This window comes from Aspergillus karnatakaensis (assembly GCF_047715665.1).
Source record: "Aspergillus karnatakaensis strain CBS 102800 unplaced genomic scaffold BJY04scaffold_49, whole genome shotgun sequence".
NCBI lineage: Eukaryota > Fungi > Ascomycota > Eurotiomycetes > Eurotiales > Aspergillaceae > Aspergillus > Aspergillus karnatakaensis.
In genome coordinates, this window is record NW_027395761.1 from 111,937 (window position 1) to 129,096 (window position 17,160).

The window sequence follows — 17,160 nt, forward strand, 5'->3', positions numbered from 1 at the left end:
GCTGTGATGGTCGGGTCGCGCAGCCGCCGCGCTGCGTTCTATCCAACACAAGCTATCAAGCACTTCTATTATTGAGCTTATCATCAGCATCGAAATTAGCGATGGAATCAGCGGTAGCGGACCCAACCGGAATCGATCAACGTTATCCCAGAAGTTTGCAAGAAGATACGGTAAAGATCCGACGATGGCCACCAAGATAGCGGATCAAAGGCGGATAGCGCACCAGGTGCATTATCCGCCGGTTCATGCTATCGCCGACGACAACGACAGCCTCAACTCCTGATAAGAAAGGCTTAAATGCTCGTGTGCCCTCAAAATCATGACATCTCATCTCTCATCTGCATCTGCATCTTAATCTTTACCTCCACAATCTAACAAAATGGGCTCTATCTCTGGCTGGAGACGCTTGAACGTTGCCATTGTTGGCGGAGGCATTGGCGGCTTGGCTGCTTCTATATCGCTCCGCCGCGCCGGTCATGAAGTCACCGTCTACGAGCGACATGACTATGCTGGCGAAGTTGGTGCTTCAGTTTCATGCGCCGCCAACGGCACTCGCTGGTTGCACGAATGGGGCGTCGACATCGAGAAGGGCGACCCTGTTGTGCTGCAGAAGCTGATCAACCGCGACTGGAAGACCGGCGAGCCTGTCAGTGTTTACGACCTTGACGACTACGAGGAGCGCTGGGGCTATGTCTACAACATGTTCCATCGTCAGTACATGCACGCCATGCTCAAGGACTGCGCCCTGCAGGACGAGGGCAAGGGTACCCCTGTCAAGCTTCTGGTCAACCACCAGGCATGTAGTACCTTTCTAATGTCATGGACAAAGCTGACCAAAATAGTGCAAAGAGATCGACCTCGAAGCCGGCGTGATCACATTCGAGAACGGAGTCACTGCCCAGCACGATCTGATCGTCGGTGCCGACGGTATCGGCTCTGCCGTCCGCCGCATCATCGGCTTAAACCCAGAGAAGAAGCCTGCTCCTTCTAGCTGCCTGCACGCCAACGTAATGACCGAAGATGCAGTTCGTCTCGGTCTCGTTGACTACTCCAAAAACTCTGCTTTGGAGTACTGGGGCGGCCAGGAAGGAAAGTGGGACAAGATCGTGTTGTCGCCATGCAATGGCGGCAAGCTCCTCTCATACTACTGCTTCTTCCCTCGTGAGCAAGGTGACTACACCACTCACACCTGGGGTGGCGATGATCTCCCTGTCGAGGATCTGCTTGCACCGTACCCCGAGCTGGACAAGCAGGTGCGCGACCATTTGGCTATTGGTATCGAGGTCCGCCCATGGCGCCTGTGGGTGCAGTGAGTATTCCTCATTTCGAATCCATCAACAGTGCTAATGACTCCTAGTCAACCATACCCCTACATCAGCAAGAGCATGACCTGCCTGCTCGGTGACGCTGGCCATCCCGTAAGCCAAGGCCTCCAGATTGATTGCTTCCAACGCTTACAGCCCTAGATGATGCCCCACCAGAGCCAAGGAGCCTGCATGGCCATCGAAGACGCCGCTGCCCTCGGCATCCTCTTCAACGAAGAGTACTTCTCCGGCGACGTCACCGAGACCCTCCAGCACTACCAGGAGATCCGTCTTCCTCGCGCCACCAAGGTGCAAGCAGCCTCCGCCAAGGCCGCATACAACATCAACGAGCGGATCGGGTTCTCCAGCAACACTGGCAACACAAACTACAAGGTCGAAGATGAGAAGAAGAAGTTGACGATTGAGGAGATGAACGGGTGAGTTCACTTACCTTCTACGCCCTCGTTCCACTTCGGCAGCTAATTTAGGAATTTCTAGTTATGACATGTACAAGGACGTCGAGGAGCTCCTTGCCAACAAGCGCGGCGTGCCGTTTACACAGAAGTTTACCAAGGGTCTGCCGTTTGGGCTGAAGTTGTCGAACGGTGTCACGGTCGGGGAGGAATGATTGGTTTGTTTGGAATTTGTTCGTTTGTAAATATCCATGAGCGTTGACATTTTATCTTATGACTACGACTGAATGCACATATTGGTAGTATATCATCCTTCTTCTTGATGCCGATTCTAGGGAGTCACTGGTGGGTGAGGCAGGAGAGACGGGCATGCTATCGCTCAAATCTGTCAATTCTGAGGCTCACATCTTTCACCGTTCCATTAAAATACCTAGGTGCTCCGCCGCTAATCGCCTCACGACACTCTACTGCTTCGGTGCTAGTTCCGGCAAAAGCTAAATGACAGTGGAATGATGCGGCCGAAAAGCTTGTTGACCAGATTTCGTCATAAGCAAGAGCCCCTCATCCAGAAGCAGATTATTGCCTTCAACATCAACAGGGTCAGATTCAAAATGGCTACGACAGAGACCGATTCATCAGACGCCGCGAACAGCGAGAAGACATTCCCCTGGTTCTCCCTTCCCGGGGAGCTCCAGATAATGATCTTTCAAGCACTGACAATCGACAAGAGAGGACTAGGAGCAGCAGCGGCCGTGTGCAAAGCATGGCAGACCGTCATCGAACAGAAGACATTCGAACGGCTGGAGCTGAAACGAGAATGTCTCAGCACATTCGCTTCCTTAGAACGGCCCCGAGAACTCGTCCGATATATCTGGCTGAACATTGAGCTCCCTCGATACACGCCCTCAAGCGAAGGCTCCGAGGAAAGGTCACTCAACAACACAAACGTTCGTTGCCGCGTTGCCGACGCGATCTACGAGCTATTCCACATTCTCCACAATTGGCCCATTACGGAGGAAGGACTGACGCTCGAGCTCAACGTCTACAACCCCAGCGACTCCGAGCAGTGGTTCAAAAACTGGTACTATGGGAATGAACCTGCCTACGAGCCCAAGCCACTCAGTACATTCAACGACCCCAAGTACGGCTGGGCGGATGGTAAACAGGTATACGTCCCGGAAAGAAAAGTCGCGACCATTCTATTCCAGCCGATCGATGTGTGGTCTGGGCCTGAGCGAAGGTTAGATCGAGTCGATGCCATCACCGGGTTTGTCCTTCGACGCCAATGCCGGCGTCAATTTAGCCAGGACTCGCTGACTATGAGCTTTAACGCGCTGCCCCGCCTTCCGGAGATTCACTACGAGCCCTGGCGCACAATGGGAAAGACATGGGATTCTAGCTATGCAACTAGTGAGTCCCTACCGGCGCTGCGGCATCCGTTGAACAGAGACTGACAAGATCCTCAGGAAGGGCGAACACAATCCAGTGCCTACCGAGCACGGTTCGGAAACTGACCATATTCGAGGAGTGGTACGGATACCAATCGAAAGCGGTGCAAAAGATCGGGCAGACCGACTATGTCCCAACGGAGCTGTCAACAAGCAAGGAGATAGAAACGGCCGAAAAGCAGCTCGGATCGGAACTCGCCCACAGGAGCCTAGAATTCGAGCACCTATCCCTCTCCTTCTTCACCACGGGCTCAGCGTTCTTCAGGGGGGTCAAGCCAGGTTCGACCTGGCCTCGATTGGAGTCCTTGATGCTTACCTCGACGTGCCTCTCCGACGGCGCCAAAGACTACAAACGAGAGAAACTCCTGAAAGGAGCCGCAAGAGTTGCGCTTCGCATGCCACAGCTGCGACTCTTTGTCTTGTGGCATACGGCATTCGATGCGGCTGCGGTATTCACCTACTGCAAGAAGCCGCACAGGTGCTCGCTGACGTGGCGTGCGACATGGGAGGTGAATTTAGATGCTGAGCTCGTTGGCCTCTGGGAGGATGTGGCTTTGAAGTCGGGCGTGGCTGAACTGGAGGTTAAATACGTCAAGCTGTCTGCAGGAGACATACAGTCTCACGGTGACGCGATCCACCATCTGGAGCTGCCTGAGGGCGTCATTGATCCTGTTTCATTATGGCAGATACGGCAGGAGGCTGCAACCACAATCTAGACGCTAGGTGTCGTATCACATAAGGAGGAGGAAATGAATTGACAAGCGTACAGCAGACTGAGCCTGAAACAGTAGTCAAGCAGCCGTGGTATAATATCTTAATGCTTAATCGCCCTGAAAGCCTCGCTAACTCGACAACAAATGTGTATTCCATCACAGCAGGCGAGTTTGCCGTGGTTCATCGTGGCTGGAACGCATCTCGACCGTTCAGAACAAGACTGCAAGGAAAGAGCAACTCACACAGAGAACCAAGGACTTACGCAGTAGCTATAACTTGGGGGCCAGCGGGATCTGTGCCGGTTACTTGTTGAACCAGTTCGGATGTAGTAAACCTCAATACCGTGCCACTCTAATCCAGAAACCCTCACCTTAAAAAGTATACATCAATTCATTACCATGCTCCTATAACAACCTGACTACAATCAAGCGTAATGATTCTCAACCTTCAACCCCTTAAACTCAAACTGCGTGCCCTCGCGCTTATCAATAACTGTCTTGTGATGCACATCCTTCACCCGCGCACGCACATACTCCGTCCCCGTCGGCGCAGGGATACTGAAATCCTTATCTTCCTCCGTCAGCAGACCAAGCCGATCAAGAAGCGGCGAAGGCACAGGCTTCATAATTGTGCTATCGCCCGGCCGAACAAAGTACAGAAGACCCAACCGAGCGATATCGAGCTGGTCCTTTGGCGGCGTGACGACGCGGTGGACGGTTGATTTGATGAATCCTGTAGCCCTAATCAGTAACCCAGCCTATACTCAAACCCGACGGTAAAAATAAAAAAAAGAAAACAAAACTCACCCTTGGTAAGGAAAGTCAACGTATCCGCCGCATTACAGGTAATCCCCCCCTCCACCGGCTTCACCCACTTCCACTCGTTCTCCGGCGTGCGAATCTGCAACCCGGCAACATGCTGCGAGAAGAGCAGCGTCAGACTCCCGAAATCCGTGTGTCCGCCCTTCGTGTACCCCTGCGCGCGATCCCACTCGTCCTGCGTGCGGACATTGTAGATCATGTAGCGGAGGTGGTCGTCCGAGCGTTTATCGTAGGCGTGAGCATCTGCGAGGTAGTTCTCGGGGAGCTCAAGGATGATAGACATGAGGATGAAGAGTTTGCGGGCGACCTTGTCGAAGAGGTCACGGTGGAAAGAGGCGATTTCGGCGTAATTTTCTTCGACGATCTTGTGCTTTGGCACGTCGGACCATTCCGGGATGGCTTTGGGGATGTTCAGCTGTTCAGGCTGTTAGTTCTGCATTCCAGGTAACTGTCGATGGAGAGCAAGGGAATACCATCTCAACATTATCCTTCACGCCTGTCTCGCCAATCCAGCGGGAATTCTCGCGGTATCCGAAATACTCGCCCTCGGCGAAATTACACGGGAAGAATCTCTTCTCCTCCAGCGGCTGCTTGAAGAAGGCATTGCCGAAGCTGAACTGTCTCAGCACACGCTCATCTTCGATGCCGTGGCCGGTTACAACCCAGAAGCCCACGCGGGTGATTGCATCGTAGAGCTGTCTCGCAAGGGCTTCCTTGCCGCCTGGTTCCTCGAACGTGGAGAGATCGATTTCCGCGAGGGGAGCCCAGTCTAGATCTTCCTTTGTCGGGGAGGGACGAGACCAGGTTTTTACAGGGACCGTGGGCGCGATGGGCTGCTCGGTGATTGCTGATGGAGCCATGATGGCGTTCTTATGACAGATTGGACTAAACTGCAAGAAGAGAATGCCTAGAGTCTAGACGGTGCATGTGCAATAGCGGTATGCTCTGACGAGCGTGGTGGTTTACTTATACCCGCCGGTAGTTCCTGGGCAGCGCCGCAGTTCTCGCCGATATAGGTGCGAGTGTATAGGCTGGAGGATTGATGACTGGCAGACGGAGGGTTTCTTGAGTACCTTTTGTTGCAGGAAGCGGGGTTGAGAGAGCTCATTTCTGCTTGGGATTGCGTGATGGCGGGATAAGCTTGCGTGGGGTTAAAGTAAGAGCTTGCCACTCCTCTTGGCTGGAATAAGAGTACGGGAGGCTATTGGAGTATAGAGTATAGCGTGAAAGTTCATATCATCTCTATTCTAGAAAGTGACCTGCCTATTAGCTCTCCACTGTTAGACCGTGCCGGCCTGCCAGAGCTAGGGCTCCTACCAGGTAGGCTATACATCTATCATTGGGACAGACAGCAAATGTCACCACCACTGCAGATCATTCGCCATAGCTCTCCAGCTTCGCTGCCAATCGGCGCATTACGACCGGAGCATTTCCGCAAGCTAAACGCCGGTAGACGTCTGCGGAGGGTTTCACGCGGATTATAAGGTTCTTAGCACACTCTCGCCTCCAATGTCGTGAAGATAGGCAATGTCGTGATCGAATCTATCATGGTATCACCCTCAGCATAGCCAGATTGAGTAGGAGAAGACAGTATATAACCTCCACCATGTGGCCGTAGATTTCCGACGTCGAGGCACCGCTCGCAGCCGAGATGTCACCCTCAATATCAGCCTCTGAGAAGGCGCCCGAGAAGGGCACAGCCAACATCACCTCCTCAAGCACCTCCCAATCCCTCTCCGATGCCCCCTCGAGCCCCGTCCCCCGACCGCAATACGACGCCGAGTTCGAAAAGCGCGTAATGCGCAAAGTCGACCTTTGGCTCGTGGGCTTCTACTCCTTCGTCTACATCTTCCGCGTCATCGACTCCAGCAACTACGCCAACGCCGCAATCATCAACCTGGAAGAAGGCAACGGCATCAAAGCCGAGCTCGGCTTCAGCCCGTCGCAGTGGTCCTGGTCGCAATCCATCTTCTCCTACAGCTACATGCTCTTCGAGCCAACCAACACCATCCTTCTGAAATACTTCAAGCCCTCGCGATGGATGTTCATCCTGATTCTCGCCTGGGGCGTGTCCGCAACCTGCTCCGGCGCAGCGCAGAACTTCCCCGGGATGATGTGCGTGCGGTTCGCGATCGGGCTCGCAGAAGCAGGCTTCTACCCGTCTGTTCTCTACCACATGGCCTTCTGGTACAAACCCTCCGAAATGCCCTGGCGGATCGCCCTCTTCTACTCCCTCGGGCAGCTCGCCAGCGCTCTAAGCGGCCTCCTCGCCTACGCAATCAGCTTCATGAACCGCCTCGGCGGGCTCTCCGGGTGGCGCTGGCTCTTCATCCTCGAGGGCCTCCCAGCCGTGCTCCTCTCTTTCGTCGCGCTGTGGGGCGTCCCCGATTACCCTGAGACCGCGAAGATGCTCACCCCTGAAGAGCGGGAATACCTATCCAACCGCCTCTCCAAGACCGCCCCATCAGGAAGAGACCACAACTGGAGCTGGGAGAATTTCAAAGAGCTGTTCCGCAGCCCGACGGTGTATACTTTCTCGGTATACTGGATCGGACATGGGATCGGTGGGTTTGGAGTGAATTACGCGCTGCCGACGGTTATTTATGAGCTGGGTTTCACGACGACGGCGTATTCGCAGTTGATGAACATTGTATGTTCCTCCTTTCCCACCGATAGCATCAAGAGTGACATGCTGATAATGAGTCTAGCCGCCATACGTCGCATGCTTTATCTTCCTCAACACAGTCGGCCACTGCCTACACAAGAAATGGATTCGGCCGTGGACGACTGCCGTTGCTAGTATGTCCTTACCCCCTTTTCTACAAAACCGTGCTAACTGTGTCCAGTCGAAAGCACAATAATAGTCTGCTACATAATCCTCATAACGGTCCCCAACTCCGTCGTCAAATACCTGGCGCTAATCGTCGCAACGGCCTGCGCCGGCTCCGCGTACCCGGTCATCTGGCCCGAGCGGATCCGCGCACTGGAGGGAACAACCGCAGCAGGAATCGGCATTGGATTGACGAATGCGATGGCGCAGTTTAGTGGGATTTGCGGCCCGCATGTTTATAATAGCCGGTTTGGGCCGACTTATCGCGTGAGCTACATCATCTGTTTGTGTTTCTTGCTAGTGGCGATCTCGGGGTGTCTTGTGAGTTGGTTGTTGGTTTGGAGGAAGGATCGGAGGTTTGCTGCTAAGGGAAGTCAGGGTGGTGAGAGTGAGAGTGAGGGAGAGGGGGTTGTGCAGGGGCAGAAGGGGGAGGTGAAGGTTTAGATGGTGATCTACGAGACCCTGGGGTAGTATGGGAAGCAGGAAGAAGACGATAAAATAGAGCAGAATATCCCCCAATCACAATGACTAGACCCTCTGTCAGCTATCAACTACGACCACCTACTTCCTTTCAACGTTGGTAAACTCAATAACAGCCGAAATATCCGAATCCGCATGCCCACCCTCCACAGCCTTCTTCATCAACTCCAACAACGGCAAAAACATACTGCTCGTCACCCCCTGCGCCTGGAAGGTATCAACGATATTCTGCATCGCCGTCACCTGCATAAACATATTCGCGCTCTGCGTCGAGTAATCCTTATTGTCAATCTGCGCAGCCAATACACCCAGATACTGCGTCATAGCACTCAGCCAAGGAGCCAACAGTTCCAGGAACCCAGTCGCCGTGGTACCAGGCTGCGTTCTGACAAGGGCAGTCGCCTGGAAGAAGCCCGAGAAGAGGCCGTACATGCCCGAGAGGAGGGCGAGGTCGTGAAGGGATGCAGAACCGGGGTCTTCGCCGACGAACCTGGAGGTCCCGATATGGGCGAGGTCGGGCTCGATGCGCGTGAAGACGTCGGGGGTCTTGCTGCTGTAGAGGAGGACGGAGTGTGGCGTGCCGATCATAGACGGGACGGCCATGATTCCGCCGTGGATGTATTCAGCTCCAAGGGAGGTGATCCAGTCGGAGAGTTCGCGGGCCTGCTCGGGTGTGCCGTTGGTGAGGTTAACGATTGTCTTTCCGGCGAGAGAAGAGGTGGCTTTGGAGAGGGTGTCTTTGACGGTGTCATTGACGAGGAGACAGAGGATGATTAGGTTGCTGGCTTCGAGGCCCTCGGCGACAGTGGAGGCGAGCTTTGCGCCTTTGGCGACGAGGGAGTCGGCTTTGCTGGGGGAGCGGTTCCAGACGGTGGTGGTGTAACCGGTGTCGACGTACTTGGTGGCGAGGGCTTTGCCCATGGCGCCGAGGCCGAAGAGGCTGATTGATTTGGACATTGCAGGTAGATTGAAGGAGATGTTCTGATGAAGAGTGTCTAGAGCTGGGAGCTGTTGTGTCTGCTGCTGGCAGTCCATCTCGAGGAAGATACAGCCTTTTTATACCTTTGAACTGGGTGTAACGGAGCATAGGACGGTTGCACAGCTCTTCAAGTCGATTTCCAAGCATCCATGCAACCTTAGCACTTTGACCAGTTGCCAACCGCAGTCAACCATGAAGCTATTCGTATTCACCCTTGGCGCTGGCGAGATGCTTATGGCTGTCAACCAATAACAGTTAGCCAAGGCAAAAGTGTCAGCAGCATGCAGCATCTCCGACTTGGCGAGTCTTATCTCCTGCTCCTCGAACCGCTGGGGTCATTCCATCTCTTTCTCTGCAGAGCCTCGAGGTTCACAAATGATTCATCATCATTAATCTCCAGCAGCAGGCGATTGACGACAGCGCAATGTAGGTGCGTTCATATGCTACTTGGCTAAAAATGCTATAACCTGCTTTCCTTGCTCTCCCCTTTCGACACCACCCGCGGAGCTTCAGAAGTGTTAAGCCGACAGAAACACGACGCTCGAATGGGAACATCAGCTGTACTCAATGCCTCCTTCAATACAGGTTCAATACCCGCCGCATCCTCTCTCCTCCCCATCCGACTCAAGCACTCATGGTACCCCTGCAGCGCCCATACATTCTTCGGATGCCGCCGCGGTCTAATCAAAGACTCATCAAGCCCCAGATCCGCCTGATACTGACCTGCCGCCTCCTCTAGATGTCCCTGCTCCAGCAAAAGAGCGGCGTACGCGTGTCGACTCGGCTGCATCCACGCCCAGGGTTCACTATATGGCAAACTATCGTCGAGCTCGATTGATGTGCGGAAGCACTGCCATGCCTTTTTATAGTGTCGCTCGCGGTAGGAGATTTCCCCATCCAACATCGCCGCCGCAACAGCCAGTGTCTCGATCGCTTTGCTGTTGTATGCTCGGCGTGACGACGGAACCAAAGCACGCGTCTGGTGGAATAGCTCTTGTTGTTGCTTCGCACTTCTAACGTCCCCTGTCGCAGCAAAGGCGAGACCCTTTGCGTAGTGCGTTGTTGCCGTCGTGACGCAGTAGAGCTGTTGATCTTTCGGTAATAATGCCTCGATAAGCTCCGTCCACATGCCGAACCGGATCATAATATGCAGCCGCGTTGCGAGGAAGTTCTCCAGCCAATCTGCCATTGGCGGCGATTTCATACGCAGAACACCCTCGGGCACAGACTGCTCCATTCGAGTGACGGCGTCAAGGGCCGTTTTGCGCTGACCGGCAAACATGGCGGCGTAGATGAGAGAGTGGTAGTTGTGCAGTCTGTAGAAGGTATACAGATTATAAGGCCCTGTAATCCGTAGGTATTTCTCATCAGCGAGAGTAGCCTTGTGGTTCGAGACAATCGAGCGCTTCCAATCGCCAACAAGGATATCCAGATGGGTAGGCATATGATGGATATGGCCAGCGTCCGGAACCAGATCTCGAAGCCTATCCGCAACGTTGATCCCCAGCTCTGGATTCGGAGACATCTCGATATAGTGGATGTAGAGGTGCAACAGCCCCGGATGTTGATACGCGCCGTCCTGAGCAAGCGCCCGCTCGAGAACCGACTTGACCAGCATCGTCGGCGCATTCGGCGCGGGTTCACCAGTGAACAGATTCCACAATGCCCATGGGGTGATATTCATCAGGGCATCAGCATAAAGCACCGCGATTTCAATGTCGTCGCCGAAAACACGGTACACACGCTCCATAATGCCGGCATACTTTCGATTCAGCGCCCCAGGATCAGTCGGGATATAACCGCTATCGAAGCGAACCTGTATCGCGTCGATGACCGCTTTTTCCCAGGGAGCTACTGCTGCATGTGCACACCGTTCCTTCGCCGCTCGCGACGCCTCGTACCCTGTCTTGGCGGAGGTGACACGGTCGCGTTTGTCGAAGCGCTCCCAGGGCTTGTTGTAGTTTGGTCCGACTGCATAGGCAAGGCCCCAGTATGCCATTGCGCAGCAGGGATCATGGGCAATGGCTTGGTTGAAGCAGTATGTTGCCTCGCCGTGGTTGAAGGCGTAGACCCAGATCAGACCGCGGGTGAACCATGTTTGGGCGTCGGGGCTGGTGGTGGTTATCGGGCGGGAGAATTGGCCTAGGTTGTAGTAGTCGTTGGAAGCAGGTACAGGGATCATGGCTATCTCGATCTACTCTGTTTGTTTGTAAAGAGTCTGGGGAGAGAAAAGGTACAGGTGGAAGATGGCGCCGTCATGCTGATGCGGTGGCGAGGACTGCAGCCAATGGTACGTCGATCTTTTCCTTGGTGCTGATGACTTTTAGAGAGACTTCTTGAAAGTGACTCATGAAGACGATGCAGTTGATTCTTGAGCTTCTCTTCTCTTCTTTCCTCATCAACAAAGATGGAGGGCCTCGCTATCCCTACTGGTTCAACTCCTGTGGAAGTCGGGGTCATCGACACGTAAGTCTTCCTCATCTGCTCCAGATATATATTTAGACGTCTAGAACTGCACGGCTGTCGATCCCTGCGTGGCAGCTTCTCTCCCCTACCCCCGGCCTCGAGGACATCACTCTCACTGCACCAACCTACTCCTTCTTCATCAAACATCCATCAGGTCGTACTCTCCTCTTCGACCTTGGTCTCCGGAAAGACTGGTGGAAACTCACCCCCAACACCGCCCACTTCCTCAAAACATCCGGATGGAGGGCCGAGGTCACCAAGAATGTCAGCGAGATCCTCCAAGACAACGGCATCAATCTTGCAGATATTGAAGCGGTGATCTGGAGCCATCATCATTTCGATCACGTCGGCGATGTGACCACATTCCCTGACAGCACCAAGATTATCGTCGGCCCTGCTTTCAAGGAACACTACCTTCCTGCATACCCAACCAATCCGAAATCCACCCTGCTGGAAAACCAATGGGAAAATCGAGAGCTATACGAGCTAGCATTCGACCAGGGCCTAAATATTGGAGGATTCGACGCGATCGATTACTTCGGCGACGGCAGTTTCTACATTCTCGACGCCCCAGGCCATACACACGGTCATATCGCAGCTCTCGCCCGCACCACTGCTGGACAGGATGCTTCTGCGAATACCTTTGTCCTGATGGGCGGAGACACCTGCCACTTCGCGGGTCAATTGCGACCGACAAAGGACCTTCCCCTGCCATTAGAGTCGCACCATATCCAGGCCCATCTCGCGACGTGCCCGGGGGCGATTATAGACCGACTTCGAGCAAATTCTTCCCATCCTCTATTTGAAATGCCGAAGGAACATACCGTCGATGTCGAGAAAGCTCACGCGTCCATCCACAACCTGCAAGCAGTTGACTCAATGGACAATGTCCTCGTCATGATCGCCCATGATGAGTCGCTCCTCAACGAAATCCCCTTCTACCCAGCTGCTATCAATGACTGGCGTCAAAAAGGCTACGGAGAGAGAGTGCGCTGGAGATTCCTGGATTCGCTTGAGCATCGATACTCTAGCCTGTAACAATCAAAGCGACTCAAAAAGCAACCCGCCAACTCATCAGAACCATATATGTACCACAAATTAAGTACAACATTGTACTATTTTGATTATATTCCCGTCAGTCGTACAACCATACACTACTGCCACTGCCACTGCCCAGGCACCACCTCTCACCGAGTCCCCGTCCCCGACCCCGTCCCCGTCCCATCCTCCGTATCCGGAATATCCTCCAACCCCGATCCCCTATTCCCCGTCGATGTCAACCCCGTCTCAACAAACCTCGTCCCAGCAGAACTAATACTCGCCTCCGAAACCCCCGACTGATACCGTGGCCGCTGAATCGCCTGCCCATTCTCATCGAACGAGTGCACGCTCGACAGACTCGACACATTCCGCACATGCGTCGGCCGAGAAGGCGTAGACCCCTCTTTCTCCACAGGTGGCTTCTCCAGCGGAATCTCCGGGGATACAGGGGAGGCATAGCCGATGAAAGGACTCGTCGCGGTCGAGGGGGTAGACATAGCCCCATCCCTCTCCCTCTCCCTCTCCGTCTCATGATTAAACGAAGTCGGCAGCTCAACAGCATGCGTGACACTGTGACCTGTCACAAGAGAAGAGAAAACAAAATTAGCATCCCATCTGCAGGAGCACAGCCCGTGCCACCATCATCCAAATCCAATGCCTCAAAACTCTAAATGGGGAAAATGAACATACCATGCATCTCATAAACCGGCTCACTGCCCGCCTCCGCCGTCGTCCTCGACGCTGCAGTCCCCGAGACCGGCCCCGCCGTCGTAACAGAGGGTGCGACCGTACTATCCGCGCCAAAGCCCCCAGAGACAATCGTTGAGTTCTCTGGGTCTTTCGGGCCCGGTGGTGAGAATGCACCGGCGTTGACCCACTGCATGACTCTTGACCCCCGGCCAGCAGAAACCTCGCTCTGGCGGCGGGGGTTCTGTTTTCTGCGTCGGCGCATGAACCACCATATTAAGAGTCCTGCTAGCAAAAGAAGAGCGAGGAGGACGCCGATGAGGGCGCCGGCCCAGGCGGGGAAGGAGGAGCCGCCGCCGGAGGTGGGGATTGAGGTGGATGTTGCGTTGGTGGCTGGGGTGTTGTAGGGGTAGTAGGTTGCTATGGTTTTTGTGTAGGGGGATTCGAAAATGGAGGAGAGGGAGGGTGTGGTCCATGCTGAGGGGGCGGTTTTTGTTGCGCCGCCGGTTGTACTACACTTATTAGCTGTTGATCTGTTCCCAGTATTCAGAAGGAGTGAGGGACGCACTCTCCGCCGATTCTCCCAGAGACTAAACTAGGAACCTCGTAGTCATTCCAATCTACCGGATTGTATGCCTCCTGGAACCGGCCTGTGTTCAGGTTAAACACCCTGACCAGGTCGATGCAAGTCACGGTGTCTAGATTCAAGCCGCCAAGCACCAGCATCTGATCCGGGTACGGCTTGACGCATTTATGCTCCTTCCGACCATTCACGCGGCTATCTCCCTCATAAAGATGAATCCACTCAAACGACGGCAACGACAGCACATAAACATCGTCGGACGGCCGATTCAACGGGCTCAACCCATCATACCCACCGTAGATGTAGATATTATGCGACGAGCCATCCTCAGCACTCGCATATACCGAGCAGAACTGCGTCAGCTGCGGCGGTACATCCCCCGTCGTATTCTGGTTGTACCTATATCACCTATAATTAGTCTCGGCAAATCCTACCAGAATTTAGCAAAGTTTACCACTGGTTGCCCGCAACATCGTAGACCGACACGGTCCGCATATAGACCGGACTCACGCGCTCGCTCTCCGCCTCTTCGTCATCACTCAGCCCACCGGCATAAATCGTCTCTGGATGCAAGACCCCTCCAATCAGGACGACGACTCCCTTCTCACTCACGGGAACCCACACGGCCTCTGCATTCGCGCGCGCGGGGACATAATCCGGCAGGCTGGTATTCGTCCAGACCGGATCGCGCATCTCAGCCATATCGAGCTTGATCATGTTCTGCGAGAGAGACGTCGCGGAGCTATTGTCGAAGATTGGGCCCCAGTTGGGCGCGCGCATGCCGCTGATGTAGAAGGCGAGGTTCTCGCTGGGTGCTGAGACGCCCGCACCGTTGGTGACGTAGCGGGTGACATTGTCGGTGTCGGTATTGATGAATTGAGGCTGCCAGAGGTCGGAGTGCGGGCCGTATTGGTAGCGCTCGTAGGCGAGGACGGAGTCTGGCGGTGGGGGGTCGAGGGTGGAGGAGGGGCGGATCAGGCCACTGTCATCTATTGTTAGTACTGGAGGTATACGAGCTGAGCTGGCTGGGGCTGAGCATGATTATACCCGTAGAGATAAAGTTTGTTGTCGTTTGAGAGGAGCGCTCCGTCGTGATATGTGGGCGCGATATTTCCTCCAACGCCGCCGGCTTTGGGGAGGGTGTTGAAGAGGGCGGTTTGGTTTGTGTCGGTTGTGAATGATGAGGAGAGGTTGAAGGAGTAGAGAAGGCCTTCGAGGTTGTCTCTGCTATCGTAGCTCACGGAGCCGTCGCTGTACCCTCTATGCGACCGTTAGCTTGCTGTAGTTGGTACGACTGCGGTGCTCTTACAGCTGCCACCAGAGACTGCCTCCATCTAGGTAAACTGTATCGCGAAGTGTCGTCGCTGCTTCTGTGAGAATGCACCCTGCAATGTTTGTTCCTGCTGCTACTCACCTCTAACCTCTCCCCAGTTGCACATAGAAACATTAACCTGATTTCTCCAGCTCTGGCCCTGCGCATACGAGCGGCCAACAAGGCCGAGGGCGACCGCCAGAGTCCTCGAATTCAGCAGCATCGTTCGTGATAGCTTGTCTTCTCATTCCAGCCTCATGGCAGCCATCATATCTGAAGATCCGGTTTTGGCCCCTCGTGTCCACCTTTCCATCCGGAGCAGTGCCACCGCTTGAGATTTCTTTGCTTCACCTTGGCCCCAACTTTGCAAGCACTGTGTAACCAGCAGACGGAAACCGGACAAAGAAAGCGAGAGTCAGATGGTTAATATAGAATGCTGGGCAAATGGCAGCCGAGTATGTAAGACAGGGCTTGGAGGGTGGTGACTAGGTTCAATAATTCTCGCTTCTTGCTTCTTTGACAGCTGCTGCCCTTCTGGATACGGCCGGAGGTGGAGGGCAGTCTCTTTGAGTTGATCCTTTGAATAAGCACACGCCCCACCGTCAAGCAAGGACCATCATGGACTAGAGCGCGGGGCTCTTTCAAAGGCAAGAGAAGGCTACCCTTGGGCAGAATGGACAGCCAGTCAGAAGCAGTGCAGCCATGCAATGTAACGGAGCCAAAGGGGTTTAGAAAACTAGGGTTGCAGCTGTAGTGGCTGGGCAACAAACAAGCGGGAAAACATGGCTCACTTTCTCCAACCTTGAGAGGGAAAAGAAAGGAAAGGCAATAACCAAGCAGGAATGTGATCGGTCTCCGGTCTGACGCTCTGAGACCTGTCTCTCAGCCCACAGCAGCAAAGAGGAGTGCTGAAGATAAAAGTGGAATGTGAGGGTTCGTATTGGCCCTGCACAGAGTTCCTGGCCTGGTCAGCATAACAACTTGGCAGGCTGACTGCCAATAGCTCGGCCTGCCACTGTGCGCGGATTTATCCCCGTTCGGGCTCTACCTGTTCAGCTCATCAGCAAGGACCGCAGCCTTGCAGGACAACAACCCGACCGTGCAGCAGACACGTCCCGCATAGCAGCCAGTGGTCCATCTAAGCCCCGCGGCGTGCGCCATTGCGTATCTTGTCATTATTCTTCTTCAACTCCTGAGGGAAAAACACGAGGACGCACTGGCGCAATGACCCCACTCGAAGAGGCTCTAAGCCTCTGGTGTCCCCCTGCCGTCCTGTCGTCCACTTCCCGGGACAGTATAAGATGTCTCGCCTGAACCGTCTCTGACAAAGGAAGAGAGGCAATAGTGCCGGTTTCTTTGTGCCTCCTCTTAGCTGCGACCGTGCGTTTCGTCGGGGGCGACCCAGAATTCCCTTTGCCGTCTGGCTAAAACATCGGCGCATCTTACACCGCAGCTTTTCTCTTATGCAGCTGCCGCTCTTCATGAGTGTCTGATTATTGCTGTGGATTGCACTGAGGTGTCTCGCGGTGATCGTTGAGTACCGTTGGTTTCAATTGCGACTGCGACTGCCCCTGCAAGCATGCGTCTTACCCACCTCTCTAGGCTGCTCCTCGTGGCTTCCACGTCGCTGGCGCACTACACGTGGGATCCGATCCACAAGCGGCAGGTTACTGTTACTGAGGAGTCAACAATTACCATTACGGGAACAGACTGCGGATGTGTAAGTTGTGGAGGCTGTCTATAAGCATGGATTAATCTGACATTACACTAGTATGGGTCTAGCCATACGCATACGGTGACGGGGGAGCCAACCACCATCACGACTACGCCTACGAGCTCGACGACTACTACTACGACCACAACTACAGAGCCGACGAGTACTACTACGACGACTACGACTACAAGTACTACGACAACTGCGCTAACAACACCGCCCCCGACCACAACGACTACTACGACGACCACCAGTACTACCACGCCGACTACGGCAACAACTAGCATTAGTACGAGCATCAGCACTGCGAGCACCAGCACTGCGAGCACCAGCACTGCGAGCACCAGCACTGCGAGCACCAGCACTGC

The 17,160-nt window shown here is 54.3% G+C and overlaps 9 protein-coding genes across 9 annotated transcripts in view; 5 read left to right on the top strand and 4 right to left on the bottom strand.

The window, feature by feature from the left end:
- Positions 1–54: 54 nt before the first annotated feature.
- On the top strand, positions 55–2,009 carry BJY04DRAFT_115855 (FAD-dependent oxidoreductase). The gene is made up of 5 exons (XM_073708245.1): positions 55–796; positions 843–1,309; positions 1,358–1,418; positions 1,467–1,741; positions 1,803–2,009. The coding sequence occupies exons 1-5, from the start codon at positions 380–382 to the stop codon at positions 1,930–1,932; spliced, it is 1,350 nt and encodes a 449-aa protein (XP_073567889.1). The 5' UTR covers positions 55–379; the 3' UTR covers positions 1,933–2,009.
- A 319-nt stretch (positions 2,010–2,328) lies between these two features.
- BJY04DRAFT_221433 (uncharacterized protein) lies at positions 2,329–3,881 on the top strand (the record flags this gene model as incomplete). Its single annotated transcript, XM_073717117.1, has 2 exons — positions 2,329–3,127; positions 3,184–3,881. The coding sequence occupies 2 exons, from the start codon at positions 2,329–2,331 to the stop codon at positions 3,879–3,881; spliced, it is 1,497 nt and encodes a 498-aa protein (XP_073567890.1).
- Positions 3,882–4,303: 422 nt separating this feature from the next.
- On the bottom strand, positions 4,304–5,729 carry BJY04DRAFT_229980 (uncharacterized protein; the record flags this gene model as incomplete). Its single annotated transcript, XM_073719175.1, has 3 exons — positions 5,174–5,729; positions 4,686–5,115; positions 4,304–4,611 (listed from the first exon to the last, which is right to left on the bottom strand). Exons 1-3 carry the CDS (start codon positions 5,558–5,560, stop codon positions 4,304–4,306), a joined length of 1,125 nt encoding a protein of 374 aa, XP_073567891.1. The 5' UTR covers positions 5,561–5,729.
- A 622-nt stretch (positions 5,730–6,351) lies between these two features.
- Positions 6,352–7,974, top strand: BJY04DRAFT_229982 (major facilitator superfamily domain-containing protein; the record flags this gene model as incomplete). Its single annotated transcript, XM_073719176.1, has 3 exons — positions 6,352–7,350; positions 7,409–7,499; positions 7,547–7,974. The coding sequence occupies 3 exons, from the start codon at positions 6,352–6,354 to the stop codon at positions 7,972–7,974; spliced, it is 1,518 nt and encodes a 505-aa protein (XP_073567892.1).
- Positions 7,975–8,065: 91 nt separating this feature from the next.
- BJY04DRAFT_196686 (NAD(P)-dependent oxidoreductase) lies at positions 8,066–9,173 on the bottom strand. Its single transcript, XM_073712376.1, has one exon. It carries the CDS (start codon positions 9,043–9,045, stop codon positions 8,092–8,094), a length of 954 nt encoding a protein of 317 aa, XP_073567893.1. The 5' UTR covers positions 9,046–9,173; the 3' UTR covers positions 8,066–8,091.
- Positions 9,174–9,342: 169 nt separating this feature from the next.
- Positions 9,343–11,259, bottom strand: BJY04DRAFT_196687 (uncharacterized protein). The gene has a single exon (XM_073712377.1). It carries the CDS (start codon positions 11,169–11,171, stop codon positions 9,450–9,452), a length of 1,722 nt encoding a protein of 573 aa, XP_073567894.1. The 5' UTR covers positions 11,172–11,259; the 3' UTR covers positions 9,343–9,449.
- Positions 11,260–11,391: 132 nt separating this feature from the next.
- BJY04DRAFT_115871 (MBL fold metallo-hydrolase) lies at positions 11,392–12,568 on the top strand. Its single transcript, XM_073708246.1, has 2 exons — positions 11,392–11,455; positions 11,500–12,568. Exons 1-2 carry the CDS (start codon positions 11,397–11,399, stop codon positions 12,491–12,493), a joined length of 1,053 nt encoding a protein of 350 aa, XP_073567895.1. The 5' UTR covers positions 11,392–11,396; the 3' UTR covers positions 12,494–12,568.
- On the bottom strand, positions 12,568–15,301 carry BJY04DRAFT_229983 (uncharacterized protein; the record flags this gene model as incomplete). Its single annotated transcript, XM_073719177.1, has 7 exons — positions 12,568–13,073; positions 13,187–13,695; positions 13,752–14,165; positions 14,221–14,748; positions 14,814–15,026; positions 15,076–15,130; positions 15,181–15,301. 7 exons carry the CDS (start codon positions 15,299–15,301, stop codon positions 12,643–12,645), a joined length of 2,271 nt encoding a protein of 756 aa, XP_073567896.1. The 3' UTR covers positions 12,568–12,642.
- A 1,356-nt stretch (positions 15,302–16,657) lies between these two features.
- The window catches only part of BJY04DRAFT_221440 (uncharacterized protein), a gene marked incomplete at both ends in the record, with an annotated part of 3,455 nt that continues 2,952 nt past the window's right edge, over positions 16,658–17,160 (top strand). The window contains 2 exons of the mRNA XM_073717118.1: positions 16,658–16,798; positions 16,861–17,045. Coding sequence (XP_073567897.1) covers positions 16,658–16,798; positions 16,861–17,045 — 326 coding nt within the window. The remainder of the gene's footprint in view (positions 16,799–16,860; positions 17,046–17,160) is intronic.

What these genes read in the sequence shown, in the direction of transcription:
- BJY04DRAFT_115855 (XM_073708245.1), top strand. Translation starts at nt 380, where the DNA reads ATGGGCTCTATCTCTGGCTGGAGACGCTTGAACGTTGCCATTGTTGGC. An exon ending in AGCTTCTGGTCAACCACCAG is followed by an intron (nt 797 to 842) that starts GCATGTAGTACC and finishes TGACCAAAATAG; the next exon opens with TGCAAAGAGATCGACCTCGA. An exon ending in ACGATTGAGGAGATGAACGG is followed by an intron (nt 1,742 to 1,802) that starts GTGAGTTCACTT and finishes AGGAATTTCTAG; the next exon opens with TTATGACATGTACAAGGACG.
- BJY04DRAFT_196686 (XM_073712376.1), bottom strand. Translation starts at nt 9,045, where the DNA reads ATGGACTGCCAGCAGCAGACACAACAGCTCCCAGCTCTAGACACTCTT.
- BJY04DRAFT_196687 (XM_073712377.1), bottom strand. Translation starts at nt 11,171, where the DNA reads ATGATCCCTGTACCTGCTTCCAACGACTACTACAACCTAGGCCAATTC.
- BJY04DRAFT_115871 (XM_073708246.1), top strand. Translation starts at nt 11,397, where the DNA reads ATGGAGGGCCTCGCTATCCCTACTGGTTCAACTCCTGTGGAAGTCGGG. An exon ending in GAAGTCGGGGTCATCGACAC is followed by an intron (nt 11,456 to 11,499) that starts GTAAGTCTTCCT and finishes TTAGACGTCTAG; the next exon opens with AACTGCACGGCTGTCGATCC.